At 43.3% G+C, this 22,268-nt stretch overlaps 1 protein-coding gene and 1 long non-coding RNA gene across 3 annotated transcripts in view; one reads left to right on the plus strand and one right to left on the minus strand.

Moving 5' to 3' along the window:
- The window catches only part of LOC6731059 (bone morphogenetic protein receptor type-1B), a 56,041-nt gene that overhangs the window by 22,115 nt on the left and 11,658 nt on the right, over window positions 1-22,268 (minus strand). Inside the window, exon 1 of one of the 2 annotated variants that reach the window (XM_016178963.3) lies at window positions 3,289-3,397. The exons of the other annotated variant lie outside the window; for it this stretch is intronic. Within the exon in view, the coding sequence (XP_016023578.1) occupies window positions 3,289-3,382 (94 nt within the window). The 5' untranslated portion in view covers window positions 3,383-3,397. Of the gene's footprint in view, window positions 1-3,288; window positions 3,398-22,268 lie in introns of those variants that run through there. 2 annotated transcript variants of the gene reach the window in all.
- On the plus strand, window positions 6,821-19,277 carry LOC27209190. Its single transcript, XR_006542210.1, has 5 exons — window positions 6,821-7,335; window positions 14,004-14,204; window positions 16,231-16,650; window positions 16,718-18,610; window positions 18,684-19,277. It is a non-coding gene; the product is annotated as an uncharacterized LOC27209190 (long non-coding RNA).

Below are 22,268 nucleotides of genomic sequence, written 5' to 3' on the forward strand. Positions count from 1 at the left end.
GGCGCCAGGCAAATGTCAATTAATAATTTAACAACAACAATTGCGCGTTTGTCGGGCGCCTGAAATACGAGATCTTAATTGAAAATAGAAACACCGAGGGGCGATAAAGAGGAAAAGGGGAGTCGCACCAACGGAGAATGGGCAACTTCAACTCTCTTCCTGCTGAAAGCGGATGAGCGTGGGCCAAGTAGACAGCTAAACGTGTGTCATAAACTTGGTCAAAAGGCCGCAGAATTTAGTGCCTCTCCGCAGACGGCTGCGTTCAGAACCAGTTGCCAGCCAAGTTGTCAGAGAGGCATCTTTAAGATACTGTTTGACAGCTCGCCGAGATTACGTCTAGTTCTGTCGTCTGCACGCCGCAGACTTGGAGGATGACGTTCCTCGACGGCTCAAAGCCCACGCAATGAGCGCGACTTGAAGACCAAGAAATCCCCCCTTATGAGCTACATAGGTGCAAAAACCCCACTGTGCAACTTTCAGTGCAAATCAGCGGAAGCCACTCAGACGCAATTTCAGCGGAAGGGGTTAGGCCTCCTCCAGGGGTTTCTGTGTGCTACACTACCCATGTTTCCCCACACTCACTTTGCCAAAATTAATGAGCAAACTTCATACGTAATTTGATAAACAGAAAAAGTGGTTGGCGCTCTTTGGGGGCTTATCAAAACATTAGTTATTATTTATGATGCGTCTCATTTCGAGAGCTGGTATAATATATGTGTGCCACTCGACGGGCAATTGAAATCTCGTACGCGTGTTGGGTGGGCGAGGAAAGTCGCGATTCCATTCCGAATCTGTCAAAACGCGATACGATGAATTATGCGAGTGCAGGTCCGATAAAAAGCTGCCGTTCATGGAAAATCGGCGGAAAATGCGGAGAGCGAGCAGAGGATTAATTACGACCATAGAAAGTCGTAAATTAATGGAACTCAATAAAACTTTAGCGTAACATGAGTGGTGTAAATGATGTATTAATAAAAAAGGTAAGTGATATCAAAAGAGGGTTTACGATATTTGTTAGTTTCACAACACTTAAGAAGCAATATGACATTTGCTAGCTCAAAGTCCTTGCTGAAAATGGGACTTTATAACGATACGATGAATTATGCGAGTGCAGGTCCGATAAAAAGCTGCCATTCATGGAAAATCGGCGGAAAATGCGGAGAGCGAGCAGAGGATTAATTACGACCATAGAAAGTCGTAAATTAATGGAACTCAATAAAACTTTCTGTATTAATAAAAAAAGTAAGTGATATCGATAGGGGGTTTACGATATTTGTTAGTTTCGCAACACTTAAGAAGCAATATGACATTTGCTAGCTCAAAGTCCCTTCGTGAAAATGGGACTTTATAACTCTTTTTAGTTTCGAATATTTCCCAGTGTAACCCCACACACCAAACCGAAGCATTGATAAAGCCCATGTCTGTGGCTATCGACTATCGCTAATTGATTGAGTGCCTTGCACTTGTCGACTCGAAACCAGCAGACCAAACGACGTAATTCCCCCGACGCGTCTAATATTTTCGCCACTTTGGTGTTGGTTTGTGTTGTGCCTTACAATCTTTGGCAGTTACATAAGCCATCTATCACAGATTGCAAATTGCTGGGTGGAAAACTCGCGGCTCTTGTGTTCGACACATTTCCAAGAATTCAAAAGCAAAACAAAACACAAACGTGACAATCCATGTGGGTGCAGCCAAAGAACATCGAGCAGGGGAACTGATTTCGTATGGGCCGAACATGGCGACAATAAGCAAACCCCAGGCACAAATTGGAGCACGTGCAAATTGGCTATCAATCAATATGCATACGGGTAGGACAATGTACTGCGATGATATAGTTCGCATCGCTTCAAAAGATTCGCAATTACGTAGAAATAAAAGCAAATGCCGACTGCATGGCAAACAAATTGAATGGCTGCCAGCCAAATGGCAAAAAAGTTAGGCCTCTATGACACTAGGTCTAAAACAGAGGAGGCTGTTCTAAAGTAAATTCAAACACTCCCATATAGTAACATATTTAATTACATAACATGAAGAAAAGCAATAGACAGGATCACCAGTTGAAGGATGAGTTAAAGATGCCAGCTAGCAGGAACACCATGAGCAGTCAGGAGCGCACGCAGAACATCAAGCGCGTGGTAATGGAGGATGAATTGACCTTGTGCGAGGTCAATATCCTCTAATTTCATGAAGAGCAGGAGGAGGAAGAGCCGGCCGCAAATGACAGTTTAACGGCCGCAACGGAACTAGCTGACCAATCCATCATTGAGGATGTTTTTGGAGAGGACATCCTGATGAAAGAGTGGCAGCTTGAGAACGCCGTGCAGCCCACTTGCTCAATCTTCGCCATGAATATGAACACCGACATCGTATCCTGTCCCATTTGCTTTGAAAAGATGAAGCGCATTCAGTTGGCCTATCAACTCGACGGCGGTTAAAGATGCCAGCTAGCAGGAACACAATGAGCAGTCAGGAGCGCACGCAGAATATCAAGCGCGTGGTAATGGAGGATGAATTGACCTTGTGCGAGGTCAATATCCTCTATATTCATGAAGAGCAGGAGGAGGAAGAGCCGGGCGCAAATGACAGTTTAACGGCCGCAACGGAACTAGCTGACCAATCCATCATTGAGGATGTTTTTGGAGAGGGCATCCTGATGAAAGAGTGGCAGCTTGAGAACGCCGTGCAGCCCACTTGCTCAATCTTCGCCAAGAATATGAACACCGACATCGTATCCTGTCCCATTTGCTTTGAGAAGATGAAGCGCATTCAGTTGGCCAATCAATTCGAGAGCGGTTAAAGATGCCAGCTTGCAGGAACACCATAAGCAGTCAGGAGCGCACGCAGAATATCAAGCGCGTGGTAATGGAGGATGAATTGACCTTGTGCGAGGTCAATATCCTCTATATTCATGAAGAGCAGGAGGAGGAAGAGCCGGGCGCAAATGACAGTTTAACGGCCGCAACGGAACTAGCTGACCAATCCATCATTGAGGATGTTTTTGGAGAGGACATCCTGATGAAAGAGTGGCAGCTTGAGAACGCCGTGCAGCCCACTTGCTCAAACTACGCCAAAACTATGGTGTGCTTGGAACCGCCATCGTTTACTTCAAAGGACATGGACTCCAGTTCCTCCTCCTTGGGACCTTCCACATCACGCTGCGCCAAATCGAAAGCCATCAAAGCGAATTCTTCGCAACTCCGGTAACACAGAGGAGGAGATCGCCGAGCTCCACCTGAGCTCCTCCAGCAACTCGACTACTCTGCTGTCCAGCGAGGACGAACTTACTCCGCGTCAGCGCCGCCAGCGCAATCTCTTCAAACAGACCGTCGGCTGTCCCAGATGTGGCCTGAAGTTCAAGGGCCACCAGCTGAAGGCGCATCAATTTCTCTGCCAGGTTCGCAAGAAGCACTAGGAGGGCACCTTATACAAACCATACATTAATAAATAAATTTTTCACAATTTTTCACAACATACAAACTAAATTTTCTTCATGTTATAAAAAGTGTGTTGCAAGCAAAAATATATAATAAAACAACTGATTGTAAAGTCAAGGCATGCTTATGTATCTAAAATCTTCTTTACTTTACTGACTGCAAAGGCAAGGCATGCTTATGTATCTAAAATATTGTTTGTTTATACCGACTTTTAAAGTCGATTGGTGTCATAAGCGCATCATTCAAATGGTCAGTGAGTGGAAATCAATTGGGTGTGGTCTGGGTAACTGGGCTTTTCAGCGGTTTGCCTGCTCACTGAACTTTGCCTTACTACAAAATGCTTCTAGTACTGTTGCATTTACTGCAAAAATACTGCCTGAAAATCGCCTTTCAAGTTGCACTTACAGTGGCCCAAAGAAAAACGCGGCCAATATTGTTGCATGAGATAAGAAAACTCGGCTGGCGAGAGGAAAAACACACAATGAATAATGAATGGCGAATGTGCGCCAGATAAACCCACATTGCATTTGTTGTGGGTTCGGGTTCATATTTTCATATTCATATTAAGTGACTGATTGATTGATGGCCCAGGCAACTTGGAGGTTTACTTTCAGTTTGTCGTTTCGGTAAGTCACACGTTTCTTTCCAAATCGCTCATGGTTGGGATGTCAACGTGGAGATTGATGGCAGAACTGGGAAGAAAACCCCAAGGCAATCTTAGTTACGATAGCCAACTTGGGCAATTAGCAAAGTGGGGGTGCGTTTAAAGTTATGTATAGCGAAAGTGAATCACATTTCCTACATGTAATCCAATGTTTTATAAGATGTTTATGCATGAAGATGCGTAAAAATAGTATGTGTCACACACATTAATTAGAGTAAAACTGTATATTTCGGAACATAAAAATGCTATCTAGAGATTAGTGCTCCCTCCTCTAACACCACCATTAGAAATCCCCTAGCCCAGTCGAGATTTTGGCCAGCAAAGTTGTTTTGAAACTGGGTCGTCGCCGCAGAGTGCCCGCACTCTAGTAGCAATTAAAAATTTTAAATATTCCTTCTGCTGAACAGAATTTAGCAAACTTGCATTGGCCACTCAAAAATAGATCAAAGTGAAATTTATGTTACAGATTTTGGGTTTTTTCTGGGTGGGGAAAACCAGGCGAACGGCGGATGCGAGAGTGGGACGACAGGGCCAAAAATAAATTCCCCGATGCAGCCATTTGGAGTTGGATTCTGTCCATCAACGCGCCGAGTCCATGCTAAATGAGCTGCACCCCCCGCCAGTGCGATGCAGCGGCGTGTGAACATTAGTCAAAAATGCGTAAATGAAATCAATTAAAATTACGCATAGCACACGAGACGCATTCGGAATGGAATTCGCTGTGTGTTTACACATTCTGCCTACGCGCTCTGCATGGCCTAATGAAGGCACGTCCCCATACCATACCACTCCGACCATACAATCCCATACAATCCCATACAATCCGATCCCCAGGGAATTGGGAATGGGAAATGGGGAATGGTCGGTCGATCGAGGGTAAGGGTTGAACCCGAGTGCAATTGGTAATGGCCAACGCAAGAAGAAGACCGGCGGAGCAGGGGATCACTGAGTGCCACTTCAATTTGTTTACAACAAGTTGGCCCGCTGATTGCAGCTGGGCCTCATTTCATGCACACTTGGAAAAATCAATTTTTGACCATTCGGTATTTGGATTTAACGTTCGCAGCCATTTGCACCTGTTCTATATGATTGAACTTCTCTACCACTTATACAATTCCATAATAATTTCTCGCAGTGCATCATTTTCTGCTTAATCATATCGCTTCGTTTTGCTTTGCTCCTCAAACGCGCATCACACAATGCAGCTTTAATTTTCTTTGGGCCCATATCAGATCAGGCAAGACCAGAACCGATCCGATCCGATCCCAGATGAGAAATGAAAACTCATGGTATAATAGCACTGTCAATGGACCCGGTTCTTGTGGCCCCCAGGTGTTGGCTGAAAGTGGAGATCTTCACTTCAATTTGGGCATAAATGCAGCATAATGATCTCGCCGGCAAAGAATGGCCACAAATTGCTGGAATCCCATCAATTTGTCTGCAACAACACCGTCTCCTTCTCCACGAAAAACATTTCGAAAAGTTTACTTTTCCTAAATAACTTAATTCATTTAAAGTTTCTACGATTTGCGCTAATGAAGCTGCCAAGTGATTGGTTGATGGATTCACGTATAATGAAATAAATCAAATTACCAAGATTAATGAAATGATACAATTATATAAACCAACATTGCATATATTACAGAATATTTTAATTGATTTTATAATAAGGAAGCCCCTTGCTTGATCAAAATTGATCATTTATCATAGCTTTTGAGTATCGACGCTGCAGTTAACTGGCCTCTTTTGTTATTATTTATGGCTTCATGCCGCAATGTTTGTTTGCTATTTCAGCCAAATGTGCAACTCGACGGCCACACAGGGCAACAGAAATCCCGCCCAGAGTTCCTAGATGCAGTCATGCATCTATGATGATTATTTATATAATCAAATGTGCACGCATGATTTTTCCAAATATTTTTCCTACTGGCCCAGACCGAAAACGCAGCACGGTCTTCAACTTTTGACTGACGTTTGATTTGTAATTGAAAAAGGCGGCCGCATAATTTCTAGCTCTTTATGTGTTCAGCTTTTCCGAATGACAGCTTTTTGGGTGGTCCCACATAAATATGTATATATATATTCTTTTTTTTTGCAGCCTATGACGATCGCAGAGTTTTGCGCAGTTCTCGATTTCAAAGACCTAGAGACGGCGAACGATCCGTAGACTAGCGAAAAAAAGAATTCTCCACTCGCAATTGAAGATTTCCTGTTTGGCGGTGGCACAACCTCATGATCATGATGCTCATTATGAGATGATTCTATAGAAAGCACTTAAATTGAATAATGTCACCCGAAAGCGCTGAAATTGATGCAGCCGCGCTGAGACGGCAATTCCATTGGATGACTTTAAAACGGAATGGGGATGGTTATGGGGATTCTCATGTGGATGAGAACGGGACGGATTGGATGCTCACTTGATGATGATATGTCAGCAGCCACGTTGGCATGTAATCCAATACGGGCCGACGGAATGGACTGATAAATGCCAAAGTGTGAAGAGGCGCATTTCGGATAAATGTATTGTCTACAATTTCAGCAGCGAGCAAGAAAACCGCAGAACCAGGAGCCCAAAAAAACGAAGGTATGTGCGCTTAGGAATTCAGCCAGTGATGGGAAAGATTCGTGATTAAGGAACCAAAATAGGGGAATTTCTAAAAATATTTAAAAAATTATTTTTATATAGAAAGAACAAACCATGTTTAACATATTATATAGAGCGAACTATCTTGACCAGTAAAATGTTCTTGAAAGCACAACCTGAACTGAAATGTTTGTCACGCTCTCATCCCCATCGAAACCAGGAACACAAAGCACATTGCAGATACAGATACAGATACAAATACAGATAGAGATGCGGATGCCCAGTGATAAGGAAAGACAGCGACGATCTCAATCTCGCAGCGACCACGGGGATCTCTGAAAAGGGTCGTCATATATGAAGTGAGCACCTCGGGCAGCCCAACAACCACCGAAATAAAAGCAGAGAACTCTGTAAGGGGTCGGGCAGTTTATGCTTTTTTAGTATTCTTCAGTTTCGTCGAGTATCTATATATACATATTTATGCTGTTCGTATTTGGGGAACCTTCGAAATGAATGTCCAAAATGAGTGGTAGAGAGGTTGGCGGTTGAGGACGAGACGACAGCCGCATTTGGAAACAGACAACGCAAATCAAATAGTAAAAGTGTTAAAGGCTGACACATTCAAGTGTTTGACGCGTCCCCACCAAAAAGTAAGTTGGTGTGCGTTCGTATCTGTGTGTACCTGCCGGTGGTGTGTATGTGGTATCACTTTCAAAGAACGTCTGCCAGTCAAGGGCCAAAAAAAAAGAAAGAAAGAATAGCTGAAAAGAACATTCGCCGACAGCTGCACGAGAGCTTTTTTAAGATATTCACACATTCCTAGTTTAAAGATAATCGACATGTGAAAAACCCCAAGTCTTACGAAATCATTAGCGGGGAATTACATGTAGCAGAATTCTAAGTTTAATATAACTCAATCGATTTAATTTTCTATTAAAATTACATTTAAATTGCCTCCCTTGTTTATGGCTTGAATATTGCATACATCACATAAATAAAATAGAACTACTACTTGGAAATTAAAAAACAAGCATTTAAAGTAGCAAACACTGGTTAAATTCGTTGTTGTCAACTTCCAAACACATATACATAAATAACCCAGAAGCACGAGAGGTTCAAGAATAATTATCGCTTAAAGGCCGGACAATAAATAATTTGTGAACAAATGTTGTGTGAATGCTATTCCACACTAGACTCCTACGCCAATGCTTAAAATTCGCATCGAATGCTAATTCAATGGAATGACATCTGCTTAATTAGCCCACAAATTTGTTAATAGCAAAGCTAAATCAATAATAAATACATCCACTCAACTCGCCTCCCACTCGATCTGCGATCTGGAAATGTTAATTGTTGGCCAGAAACAGAACAATGGGCATGACTTTTACCATCGCAGCCAATGGCCTCGAGGAATGCGCTGGAATCACCGAAAAAAACCCATAGAAATCGAGGGAAATAAAAAAGCACAAAAGGTTGGAGCCAAAAAGTAGAACAAGATCGATCGCTGACTCTCGATTCGATTCGATTTCGTTTGATTAGACAACAGAGTGCCTGTTTTTTTTTTCTTGGTTAGCTTACTATTGTTCGGAACCACAAGCACAACGAATTTTGAAGTTTGAACTCGCCTCGTTGTGGTCAAAATGTTTTATGACTGCCACACGTTGCTATTGAAGTAAGCGTAGAAATGTATCTGGCTCTGACTAATTTGCATTCGATGCGGAAACCGGAAAACTGCTGGTCATTGCCATTGTTTAGATACAAGTAATAATGGGTGCCTGCAACATGTTGCCAGTTATATAGATTGATCATATTCAAGTTATAAATTTGAACTTAGAAGTTTCGTGCCTGACTTTGCCACCATATTATGCAGATCTTCATTACATTTCATTTTGATAAACACGAATGTAGTTGAGCTGCCAAGAACAGCCAAAAGATATTTTGCCATTTCGACTGACTTTGGGTTGGGAATAAGGATTGGGTTCGGTTTTGCGGCCTGAGCTCTTTTGCCCGATGCCTGCCGCCTGATAAACGAGCAGGGTTTTCCGAGGAAAACATGGTTATGGCAGCGGGGCCACGGAGGCCAGCTATGAGGTGGAAAGGTGCCACAAAGTGGTGGGAGTGCGACTGGTTGTGGGAGTCGTTGCCACAATGTGGGCGTGCCGCAAACGCTTAGATGTGGCCAACAAAAACGGGCAGCAAAAGCGCGTGGAGCGTGCCTCATAATTGGCAACGTGAAACGGCCAAAGACGAGCCCGCATCACGACAATTATTTGGGCAATGTGGTAAACGGTTCTTCGTTCTTTTTGGCCTTCTCCCAACTGCTTGGCATCGCCTCACCCTTTCTCTCCTTTGTTGCCAAGAGTTGCGGTCTCCGCATAACTTGACTAACAAGCAAAAAACTGTTGACCAAAAATTAAGGCTCGCAATGCGCGTGCAAAGAGTCACAGAAGCAGCAAGAGCACACAGCGAAATGACACATCAGATAAGGCAATATCACCTACCCAGGCCGTTGGGAAACCAAGGAGACACAACCTGGTCAGGATGCACTGGCAGAAATTGTAGCCACTGTAGTCAACAAATGTTTATATTTTCAACAAGAGCATAAACTTAGTTACACAACATTCTATTGAAGATAGATCAAAACACCTTACATATTCTCTGAACTATCTATATTCTAAGTTTAAATAATTTTTGGCAGTGTGGCAAACGAGGCGACGACGCCGTTTGTCTGCTTCGTTGCCACATCCACAGTCGCAGAGCGAGAGCAAGATGCAACAATTGATTGCCAGAGAAGGAACCCAGGTCCAGTCAGGAGTTGAACAATGTGAGGCTGCTGCTGCTGCTGCGATTCCAACTCCATTTGGATTCGGAGGCGGCTCCTCAGGGTCGTTGCACAGCAGCAGCAGCAGCAGCCGCAGTCTGCAACGTCGTTCCCCATTTGTACTTTGCAATGCAAAAGACGCGATGTCCTCCGCCCAGATGCTCCACCTTCGTCTCACCAAATCCGTACCCACTCCACTCGCCCATGTCGAGTACACGAAGTACAACACAAATTGTGGTGTTGAACATCATGTTCTCGGTGCCCCGAAAATACAAAACAACAACATAAAAAAATACTACAAAAGAATGGAAATCACAATGGTCTTTAGACTTGAGGACAGGCCAAGAGCAAGTTGGGCCAACTAGTCGGGTGTTTTTCGGGCGGATTTTTTGAGGAAAAGTCTAATTGATGAGTGGCATGTCGCATGGCTAGACACATGCAACATGCAGCAGCCGGCAGACGCAGACGCAGCCGCAGCTCATTACCCCGATGGCTGGTCCGGTCTTCGCTGGGTTCCTCTGATCTTGGCCAGACCATGGCACACAATGGCCGCATAAAGCAAGGAATCTCAGACCCCAGAGACGCAACTTTGACGCATGAATAAGTAAGCAATGCCAATTTTCAATTTCCAATGCCAAAACTTCAACTGCGAGTGACATTGAGTTGGGAGTGAGGAAAATGCATATCAACACATAAGATTAAAGTTAAAAAAAAATATCTAAAGCTTTATTTTATTTTACTTCCTAACTCGCTTTAATCTTCGTTGATTTTAATTAAAAGGCAAATGTCAAAGTGGTGTTGAAACTAATCTGCATGGATATGACTAAAAATTATCATAATCCGCATAACAGATGGCAAAAAAAACACTAATTTTATTGTTAAAATATATATGGGTAATTCCAAATCATTAATTTCTTACTCGAAAGCTTGTGAATAAAATTTATATTTTTATGGTGATTTATCCAAATAGTAATTAATAATTATTTGTATTATTTTTTGCTAATAATAATTTACAAGCCAGCACACTAATTAACCCTCTAGCACTTCCTCTGGCTATTAACCCACTAAGCACGTTGGTGTAAGTATACTGCCAAAACAGCAATCATTATAAAAACAGCAAACACAACTTTGGCAACAAAAAGCCTACGTGACGTTGCACAAAAATGAGGAATATTTTTCGTTTTCACGTGCTTTCTGAGTTTCAGGTACAGGAAGAAATAAATTGTTATTCTTTAGAGTGAGGGTTTTTTTTTATTTAGTTTTCTTGCAGTGCCCATTGTTGTTGCTCTTTAACACTTTACGTGCGAAATAAGACAGCGTGAATAAGTAAAAAAAAATAAGGGGACGGTTAAGCAGGGAAAACAAGTCGAAGGAAGCACTAACTTTAAATTAGCTTTGACAAGATAAATGATCGAGCATCGGGCTAAGAAAGAAATGAGAAATGAATACCACAGGCGACCTCTTCCCTTTTCGCAAGTTGCCTTGACTTAACCGATGCACTCGGCGGTTGTACAGTGCGATTCGAAAAAGTAAGGAAGCAGTTTATAAATATAATTCCAAAGGTATCAATTATATTACTAGGAAGACATGAAAATGCCAATTAAAATTTAAGGTTAAATTTCGTGTTTTAAGAACTTATTATTATATTACTTCTTGGTTATAAAGGGCTCCCAAATTGATGCTTTTTACCAGCATAATAATTTTAATTTGAACCATAATCATCTGAAATACACTGTAGCCAGATCTATTAAGCGCATGGAAGGGCAGCCCTCATCTGCACCTCCAGTGACCCCGACAGTTGGGCTGCATTCGCGCCTGGTGCATCCTTATCCTCATTATGCCCGTCTCCGTTTGCGTCATTGGGTCTGCTATTTCAATCGGACCGGAAAGGACGCGGCACTAAGTATATATAATTTGTGCCCCTCCGCTTCCATTGGCTTCCTTCCTTCTGCTTGCCGCGGGCAGGTTCCGTGCAATTTACAATTGGCATTGGCAGCGAGGCGTCAAAAGGCTTATTAAAAGAAATTTGCAATTGCAACGGACAACGGACAGTGGACGGCGGACACTGGACACTGGACACTGGTCGTGGAGACCAGCGAACGAATCGAGGGAAACGAAAATGTGGGGCCCAAACGAAGCCCATTTGAAATTGCATCCCAAGATGCACAGCTCGAGATTTACCATTTCAGTGCGCCGTCGAGCCATTTATGTTATTTTTGCAGCGGGTCTGCGTCTCCGTCTGCGTCTGCATCCACCACCACTGCCATCCCATCCGTTCCTGCTCTCTCTCACTCTCTATATGGCCCGTTCTCCACACAATCCCCCAATCACAATGGGGCAGGCACGAAACTCCACTTTTAGAAGGCACCTTATCTGCGCAACGGCATCATTATTTCACACCAGCCCAGCTGAAGGCACAAAGCAGCTCCATGGACGAGCTGCAGATGGAAATGGGGATCCGCAGGCAGGAGGATCGAAAGGATCGCAGGGGGAACGCGCCGTCTGTGGGCAGCGGCAAAAGGGCACACAAAAACGGCATAAATATTATGGCCAAGCTGCGAACGAGCTGCAGGAGCCGAACATAAACAGGGTCTAGAGATGGTAAACAGGGCATAAAAAAGGTGGTAAGAGCTTCTAGAAAATAATAAAATAAATGTATAAAGCTGTATATGAACTATTCTGTTCTAAAGGATAGGTTACAAGTTACAGGAATAATGAAGTCTTTTAAATAGTTTTCAATTAGCAAAGCAAAAAGGATAACGACCTGCATATTATTAGGGATTGAAGTTCCTTGAAATTCGTGTCACGCAACCATCGACGAATCCCTTGAAAAAAGATCTCATATCAAGAACAGTACGTGGCCGGCAATGCCAAGAAATGCTTAAACATAAATTCAACGCGACGAGGAAGTGCAGGACGGGATTGGATCGGATGGTATAGTATGGGTTGGGATGGGAAGGAAGGAAGGTGGAGGCCAAAGCCGGTCCTGGCACATCGCGATGTGCCACAGCAGATTAGTCTGAGCCATAGAGCAGCTTCGTGTTTTCGTTTCTCTTTCTGTGGCAGATGTGGATCTTGGCCAGAGCAGAACAGAGGAGCCAAAAGTTCGCATTTTGCAGCGGTCTTAGGTTTTGGTCTAGCTTTCTCTTGGCTTTCTGCTGGCGCTGGAGCTGGTCAAGCTCGACCGATGCCATTGCCGATGCCCGGATCACATTGTTCCCCGTCCAGCAATAAATTATCGATTAGAGTGGGCTGCCGTCTGGATATGGGCAATGCAGCTGGGGGTTCGATGACCCATCATCAGGGCAGTCAAGTAACCGACTTATTACGGACCAAATTACATAAAAAGCAAAGGGTATGCGTTACGTTTTACGAACTGCTGGAGGGAAGCCCATTCGAGTTCCTAAAAGGTTCACGCCTACACTGACGTCTTTTTGTGATCCTGCAACTGTACGCGAAGGTGTGAAATTTCCAGCCTGGTCATATTCCCCAAAGGCTGCCAAAAGCTGATGGTCCTGCCGCTCCAGCTACTCGTTTGAACCCGTCCCGAGAGCAGCCCTAAAGCCTTTAATTTAATGCCAAGGCAATTCGCCTGGCCGGCAGACGTGGCTGGAATTTTAAATGTATTTTTCAGCCACAAGAATCCGAAAACGGCGAGCGCAAAGTGTGATTAACGCGTACCTGCAACTCAGACGGGAATATCGAGGACGGGCCCAGCCTTTTTGACACAAAGCTGTGCTCCGTTCGGTCTCTGGTCTTTCGCATGGCCATTCTTCCTTTTTTGGTCCCTGGACGGCCCTGCGACGTTGACAAAAAACCCGCGGGACCCGTGGATCCTCATAAATGCGCGCAGAAGCTGCACAAAAACCCGACGAGAATACCGGCTTGCCGGTCACCTCCCCATCCTCATCCTCATCCCCATCCCCATGCTCCATCTCGATTGGCCGCCGTCTACCTGAATGGCAGTTTGTAACTTTTGTGTGGCTCGGGGCTTAAATGCCCCAACTCGTTATGCTTACCACAGCAGCAGCAGCAGCAGTTGCAGATAAGCAACGAGCAGTTGCAAGAGCCTGTTCACTACCCAAAAAAGCGTTATTTATTATAAAGGTTAATTACAGATACTATGGCACTTAATATTTAAAAACTATCTGTATGCTTATTAGTGGAAATAAAAATGATAGATACATAAAATGTAAGAGACTTCGTTTCTCTCACTGCGCTCTACTCTACTCTACTCTACTCTTTATTTGTACAACCAATTTCTCGCAGTGTATAGAATCTGCTGCAACCCGCTTTGCATGCCAGCCCCTGCCAAAATCCCTTCTGCCCGCCGCAGGCTCACCCATTTAATGAGTGTTGTCTGGGTCGGATTCGGGTTTTGGGTTTTGGGTTTGGGTTCGGGGTCGGACTGGGTCCACTGCCGTGTCGCTGACTGCATCATTTTAATAATATTGTTTACGTGACATTTGATTTATTATGAACTTTTTCTTTTGACAGATTATGTGGCGGCTTGACTCCATGCCAGTTGGCTACTGTTTCGCCTTGGCACGCACACACACACACACAGGGAATGGGAGCCCTGGGATCGTTTTGGATGCGGGGACTTGGACTTAATGGATCCGCGAACCTGAATCTCTGGAGGGAAATTGGCAACAACAGCTGCGGATGCTGGCGAATCAATTAGCCTGCCATATAACAGTAAGTAAGGCCACACAATTACCCCAAATTACACGAAACAGTCCCACATTAAGGTTATTCAATTAGCATTATGAACAAGGTTTGCGAACTTCACTGGGGGAACTTAGTAAGCCTGATATTATGTATGAGTAATTTGCGATATCTGCCGTGTGTTTTTATTATAGCAATGAAATCATAAATATTTTCTGCGAACGTGTTTAATTTTTAAAATAACGTTTGATAAAAGATAAGGGCAGCAATTATTTCGAGATGTTTTAGAGCATATAAGACAATTAGATTACTAAGCTTTAGACTACAAAGAAGACCGACATCACGTTAGAGGAATAAAAACGGCTTTAAAATACTTAACAGCCCGCACTTTAAAAACTATTACCTCATCCAAAACTTTAAAGTTTCAGTCCGCTATCGCATCCTTATCTAAGCACTACCATATCGTTTACAATCTGTTTGAACTCCCACCGAAATGGTAGAATCTCCTTTAATTTCCAGCAATCAGCGTCACAATTGATTCCCATTAAATCCTTCCCTTTTATGGCACACCACAATCCATCTTCCTGCCACGAACTTCGCCTTTTAACGCCTTTTTTTACGACCCGCACACCGAAAGAAGAAACAAATTAATAGTTCTTGTCATTTGAAGCGACCAGAAATATAATTAAAAACCGTCTCAAGTGCCAGGGTTCTCGATAAATCAGTTCGAGGCGACAACACCAGAGTATCGGCAAAACCCATGGGTTCAAAAAAAACGAACTGAGAGCCAGGAGAACCAAAACATGGCCTAAAACCGAAGAAATGTTGGCCCAAAAGCCAGGCGGTTGGAATCCCTCTCACCTTCCTCTCCAAAACTCAACTCGTTTGAATGCCAGAAAAATGTTTTTAAATTATAAGAAACCTTTGCGAGCTGCAGTTTCTGTTTAGGGTTTTATTTTTTTGTGGATCCGTTTGGGTTCCCTGGTTCTGTACCGATCTGTATTTTTTTCCTTGTTTTTACTTTTCGTTTTTATGTTGTCGTCTGATTCGTTACGATTATTTACAGAGATCTCGACCAATGTCGTTTTAATTAAGAACCAGTTTATTTTTAGGTTTTATTTTGGTTGGCTTATTTTTTTCGCCTTTGCCCAGCGACATTTACAAATTAAATGTTGATAAGCTAAGGTTTTTTTCTTTTTTTTTGGTGCTTGCCCCTTTCATACTATCAAATGTTTAATTATGCGACATGCAAGGAGTGCAATAACAATAAGTGTGCTGCACTGCGAAAAATTGAACATATTGGTATAAAAAAGAGATTATACTTAAGATAACTGATCCATAATACTACCAAAAAGGAAACCATTAATTTTTGTAGCTATTCATTCGATGTTTTTTGTGTGAAGCAGCGAGTCAAAGAACTCATTTTCGTCAGTGTGGCTGCGTTTATCGTTGAGACTTTAATCTTTATGGGTTATGAATGCACTCGAGTGGTTAGGCTCAATTTAAACAGCCATCGAGAACGACCAGAGATCGCAGCCTTATTTACGATAGCTGTCAATAATAATAGTCATAATAAACACAATCGCCGCGATCCCTTGTGGCTGAAGGTGTTGCACCCATGCGGCGAGGGTGCGAGTTCGTTTTAATATTGACCGATTCCGATAATGTCATAAATGTGACAGCGATAAAAATCAACTCAATTTAGCCGCGTTGTGAGTGTGTGGCAAGGGGGTCGGTCCTCTTCCTCGCCGGATAGATAGATGTATCTGCTACCCTGCAGGTTGTTTTTTGAACCTCGAGACAGTGGGAGACAATTCAACTTCAAACTTGTTTACACTTTACAGCGCTGGCAAATGTTTGATCGAATGTCTCACCGCACATATTGACATTGTGATTAGGGTTCGACGGAAACATTCCTCCAAGCAGGAAGCTTGCACAACCCAGCTCCGCTCAAAATGCCCACAATTGACGGACAGAGAACGGCACACATTGCCGATGTCGATGGCTCAGCCATTGCCATTGCCATTTCCATTTGCACTTCCATTTCCCATTTCAGTTGGAGACGGCGAACATTTTATGCAAAATCGGACACGACTTTGCACTAAAAATGAAGCGATCCCGCAGAGAAACTTTGACCAGGCTGGCCAAAAAGGGAGGAGCACTATAAACATCACTACTGATCTTGAAAGTTCGCCATTTACATAAGAAATTTAAGGAGGTAAAAGAGTTGGACAAACAATATACTTAATGGCAGAATGAAATATATAATATACTTAAGCCAAACTTAACCATTCATAATAAAAACTAATCCTCTGTAAGCTAGAGACTCTTTAGCAATGTCGAATGTTACTTCCTGAGGCAGTTCTTCTTTGAAGAGACTCAAGGAGACTGTCAATGCATATGCAGATATATGAACACTGTCAGTCATCTTGCAGTTTGGCGCAGACATTGCAGACATTCAGTCCAGCGGAGCTGGGTAAGATTTCTGCGCATAGATTGGAAACCAGAGGAAGGAAATAAATTGCTTTTGGCTTATGCAAAAGCCAGCTCCGCTTGCCGCCGCAGGAAGATGCTGGCCAGCCCGGAGTCAGCCATCCCAAGTTGCCAGCCAGCAAAGCGCGAAATTTCTCGTACGTGTGCGATGGTCCCGGCATCGGCGGAATGGAGTCAAGGAAGTCAAGAGGAACTGTGGAGAATTGCGAAATATTCTGCGGCGTTGTTATCGCCGCCTTTGGATCGCTAAGGTTGAGGCTCCGCAAGCGGAATGCGACGCACAATTAATCATATCTGAATATATTGCGCCCTTTGGTGGTATAAATCTTGCTGGGCTTTAAGTCCAGCTCACTCTCTCTCTCTCGGAGGAAACTTAACAAAATAATAAAAAATGAAACGAGAAGAAAATAAAAAATAAGAACTGCGCATTTAAGCGCTTCACGCGCATGCGCAACCAATCGCTTGATTAGTTCCCAAACTCGAGGCTCAGGGATTAGCTCATAAAAAATAAAGTGAACAGGAAATAAGCTTAGGAGGTAATGGCATCCGAATGGTGCGGATCAACATTCCATCCGTCTGGGCCAGCTTATTATAGCTCGTAATGAGCGTTCCCAGCTGCATTTCTGCAGCCCATTTGCCAATTAAATGAAATTAAAGTCATATCTGGCAATTGCTCTCGCTCGACGCGTCTTGCCTTCTGGGACTGATGAGGTGTCGCCAGTGGGACGCGTAATTAACCCCATGGATACTGGTCTCTATGCCACATCCAAAGACCAGAGCAGCAGCAGACTCTTCTAATTAAATTGTGCTGGCTACTTTTTAATTAAGTACACACTGGCAGGCATCCAACATTTATAGAACTGCCACATGGGATCGGTGGTAATATAAGGGCCTGACGAATGCTAGAATCAAATCAAGGAAAGTCTACGTAGTTAATTAAAGCAGTATTGCGAATATTTTTGATAAGCAAACTGCCTTCATAAGTTGCGAGATTATTTTCGCAATGAGTACTCCCGCCATTTAAACCATCTTTAAACTGCTCGACTGCAGATTTAAGCTTAATAAATAATAGTTTTCCGCACAAGTTGCCCCATTGTGTCCGCTCTGCTTGGGGGCAATTCCGAGTTGATTCAGTGCATCATAAGCAGGGACAATGTTATTGACGTTGTGGAACCGATGTGGTCTCTCCTGGGCAGCCGCAGCCCAGAAAGAAGACCGCAATTAAGTGCATATAAATTTCGCAATTTTACGATCTTCGCTCTTATAAAAATGCTCACTCTATGGCCACAGTTACAGTCACAGCTGCCAAAGGAGCACCCAAAAGACCAGGTCTCAAAGGCATTAAATGCGGCGATTTATGTCCACGTGTTCGAACTGGCGGAAAATATGAGCAAAATGCATTCGTGACCGAAACGAGGATGCCCGCTGTTTTTCTATTGCTAATTAGCCGTGACATTGTTTAGCTACGGGCCATGAACTTTTTCACAAAAACGCGACTAGACAAGTGTTACTACTAAGAGACCAAAAAACTTTAAGCAACAGAACATATTTTAGATTGTAGTAGTAGTATTCTACCATTTCCTCCTCTTTTTTTGTGTGCAAAACCGGATTAAAAACCCTTGGCAAATATGCCCTTCCACGGGGCTTATCTTAATTTTTGCATTTAATAACCGCATTGCGGCTGAAACGAGCCGGCAAACTGCCACCGGTCAGTCAGTTGGGCAGCGATCGCAACGGGCGGCCATTTAGCTTAATATGGCCAAGTAAATTCTTGGCCAACTATCCGGAGGTGTGAAGAAAAGTGTCGACTTGTTAAGCTGCGGCCACAGCGGGCCCAGACAGATAGCCACCACCACCACCAGAGCTCTGGACAGGATCGCCTGAGTTGCGAGCGCATTTCTCGGAAACAACGCGCTCGATTCGTGGAAGCAATAAATAAGAAGGTGGTGGCGGTGGCGGCATTGTCCTTCATGTGTTTCGTGGCGTAATAAATTTTATTTATTTTTTTTCCCCCAGCTTTATTCCCTTTTTTTCCGGCACAAGGACGACATGGCGAAAAAAGGGCCGACGGACCAACACCACCGCCCTGTCGCACTCAATTAGCGAACGCGAACGCGAGTCGCGCGCGTTTTTGGCGCGGCGAAATCCGTTTGATTTTCATCTTGGCCAACTTAACGATCGGCGTGCGGTTTTCTTGTTGAAGCAAATTAACTAGACTGGTCTAGAGATTATCAACACCCAGCTACTCCTTTCCGCTGGCTGTCAACACTCAGCATTGTCTTTGCGAATGAAATCCAGACGAACAATGGCTGGAAAATAATATACAAGTTGCCTATAAAGTGCCTGCTTAAGCTTTGATGAGCTTAGAGCCATAAACAACATAATGGTAGCTGCTCTATAAAACAAAATACGTGGCCAAGTGGAATAGAGCTGAAATTAAACTCCCCCCATTCGAGCCAATTCAATTTGGGGATTCCAACGAACTCTGTGTACACTTTATGGGCAAAAGTCATTCAAAGCGGTTGTTAAAACCGAAATTTGTTTTCTTAATTAGTTCGGGCAGCTAAAATTTAATTAAATTTAAAGTGGGAGCGAATAATGCAGCAGATTCATTTCAGAGAAATATTTTCAGCTTCTTCACATGGTCAAAATATACTCCAAAATAACTAACTAAAACTTTTGTTCTTCTACTTTCATTAGTGCACAAGTCAAAATAGAGAAGATAAGATTAATATAACTATAAATAATATGTTTATAGGAAATGGTTATCAGCTATAAAATATTATAACTAGAGGAAAGAAGAGTACCGCCCAATCATAAAGATTTCCTATCAGATATAGTAGCTTTTATAGATTTTGCTCTTTGAAATGTGTGCAAAAGTAGATTAGTTGACTATATAGCCTTTCCTATTAAAAAGTGCACAGTATCTGCGCACCATGAAGTGTATAAATTGATCACGGCAAATATTTTTGATATTCATATTTAAATCGCTTTAAAATCGCATCAAAGCCGAATGACCAATTGAAGTGCCTCGATTCCATTCCGCTTTCAAATCGGATCGTCGCAGATGGTCGGCGCATAAACTCGGTTGTTTATGGGCCTAAGCCGCTTTGGCTTTCCTGGCTGAGTAACTCCGATCGTGGTTTCAGTGCCTCCGCATCTTGGCCTGGTCTGCGTGACCACTTCTTTTCAGCCATCGGCCATCGGCCATTGGCGGTGTCTAATCCATGGCAATTAATTACATCGTTACACGCGCTGCCGCCAAACAACTTAATACAACATAAATAATTGTCAAAATGCTCGGCCACAGACGCGCGAATTAGTCTTCATTATGTCAATAAATCTTGGCCAATTGCCACACCGGATCATGCAACATTCAAACGGGAGTCAATATATCTTTATGCACCTGTCCCACGCCGAAATGGAAACCGAAGCGGGAACATGTCCAATTTTCATTTCAATTAACGATGCTACTTTCGTGAAGTTAAAAATGCTTATATCTATAAAAGATATTCTTTCTGAGAAGCAAGTAAATGCAATCATGTGGCAGGCAATTTTCAAGAGAATATCCATTTTAAATTATCATTTCATTTAATCATAGGGGAAATGCCAATTGCCTTATTGATCGACTGTTCAGTTTTTACAGAGACATACTATATAAGAAGTGGACGCCAAAGTTGGTCTATGGCCGTCTCAAAAGATGATTATGGTCATGACAACTTAATGACGAACGCAGCTCGGCCTGGGAACCCGATCCGATCCGTTGCGATCCCAAAAGCGAGCCCTCGTCGTCTGGAAGCCCCTCAAGTTGCCCGGTGACCGAAAAACGAGACTGGCAAATTTGCATAAAAATCAGTGGAGTATATTGCCCGGATTCCCCGCCTCCTTCAGGTGACATTAACAAGCCACAAAAAAGGAAGCAGCAGCCACTGTGATACGACCAAATTTTAATTAAAAGTTTAGTGGAGCGAGAGACACACGCCAACGACAACGCGAAAACACACAGCAGCAACATCAACACCAAAAGCAAACCAAGAACAACCCAGCACAGTGGGCTCAAACTACATTTTTGTGTCATATTTCAACAAAATATTTATATTACTCTGGCGAAAAACATAGTTTTGTGTACAGGGATCCTTGAATAAAGTGGATATTTCAAAGAACTCGATTTTACTTGGATAAACACTAGCTTTGTGCCCATTGTACATCGACCACAAGAGCAACATCGGGAAGCTGAGATCTTTGGGGCACAGCGACCGCAAAAGGTTGCTGGGGCAGAATGCCGTGCAACAAGTGTCAGGCCGTGCAACATGGCTAACAAGCGTCGCCTGTTCGTCGCCGGCAACGTTCGCTGTCAGCTCATACACGCCAAAAAAAAAACAAAATGAAAAGGAAATAGCACGGAAAAAAGATACACACAGAGGACGAGGTGTTAAAGTAAATATGCAAGCGCTTACAACAAATTTTACATGCCGCTGCTATAATTGAAAAATCATGTTGCCGCACAGCAAATGTTGCCGCACAGCAAATGTTGCCGCGACTGCGCAACATGTTGCTACATGACTTTGTGCTTAGCCAGAAAATGCAGCGACTAAGGTCAGCACTAAAAACATGAATATTTTGGCTAAAAAGATGCCGGAAAATGATGGAAAATTTGTGTACTAAAGCGCGAAGAATGCGGCTAAAAGGTGTGGTTTTTATTTTTTTAAAAACAAGACAAATAAGGTCAATAACCCCACAAGATATAAAAAGTAGAGTACGATTTCAGTTGAAGTTTTAATAATATCAGCAGTGCCTTATAAGCAACTTTGGTGCAGGTGCCTGTGGGTTCTCAGCTCCCAAGTAACTCAGAATTTGTTATCTTAGCAATTCCCCCAAGCGGCTTGCGGATGTGCAACGCCATTGAAGGGATAGCTGCTCTGCTTTGGCTCAGATTTTTGCGCTAAGAGAATCGCAAAACCACGCCGCGAATCACGTACATAAATAAATAAATACGCAGCAACGGAAGCTGCAACAGTAGCGGCAGCAACATTCAGCGCAGCAGCGGTTGAAACAACAAACCAAGAAACAAACAAACAAACATTCAAGCCGCCACCGCAATGGTTGTTGTTCACTGTTGGTTTTTGGTTTTTGTGGCCAATGCCGCCGCTGCAATTGCCACTGATCGCGTCGATTCAATTAGTAATTCTAAAAAGGCGGCAAGCGACGTCTTTTGCATCTTAATGAGCAGTAACAGCAGCAGCAGCTCCTGTGGCAGCAGCAACACATGCAGCATGTTGCCGCCGCAATAACATTTGTTCATAACAACAAGAAACGGAGAGACAGGGCCAGTTTTTCCATCCAATTGTGCCGGCACAGCACTTTTCATGCCCAAATGCAGTTTGTGATTGCTGCTGTGACCGTTGCTGCTGCAACTGCTGCAGTTGCCGCTGCAACTCCTGCTGCATTGACTATTTTTGTCATCCAGGTCCACGCACTGGTCGTGCAGCATGTTTGCGCGTTCATCTCCGTCTCCTGCCATTTCCACAGAAAATGTAATTACTGTGATTTAATTTTTTTCCACATTTACTTCTATTGCAGCAACGGCTGCACTTGGCCAGC

Source organism: Drosophila simulans, chromosome 2L (assembly GCF_016746395.2).
Source record: "Drosophila simulans strain w501 chromosome 2L, Prin_Dsim_3.1, whole genome shotgun sequence".
Taxonomy (NCBI): domain Eukaryota; kingdom Metazoa; phylum Arthropoda; class Insecta; order Diptera; family Drosophilidae; genus Drosophila; species Drosophila simulans.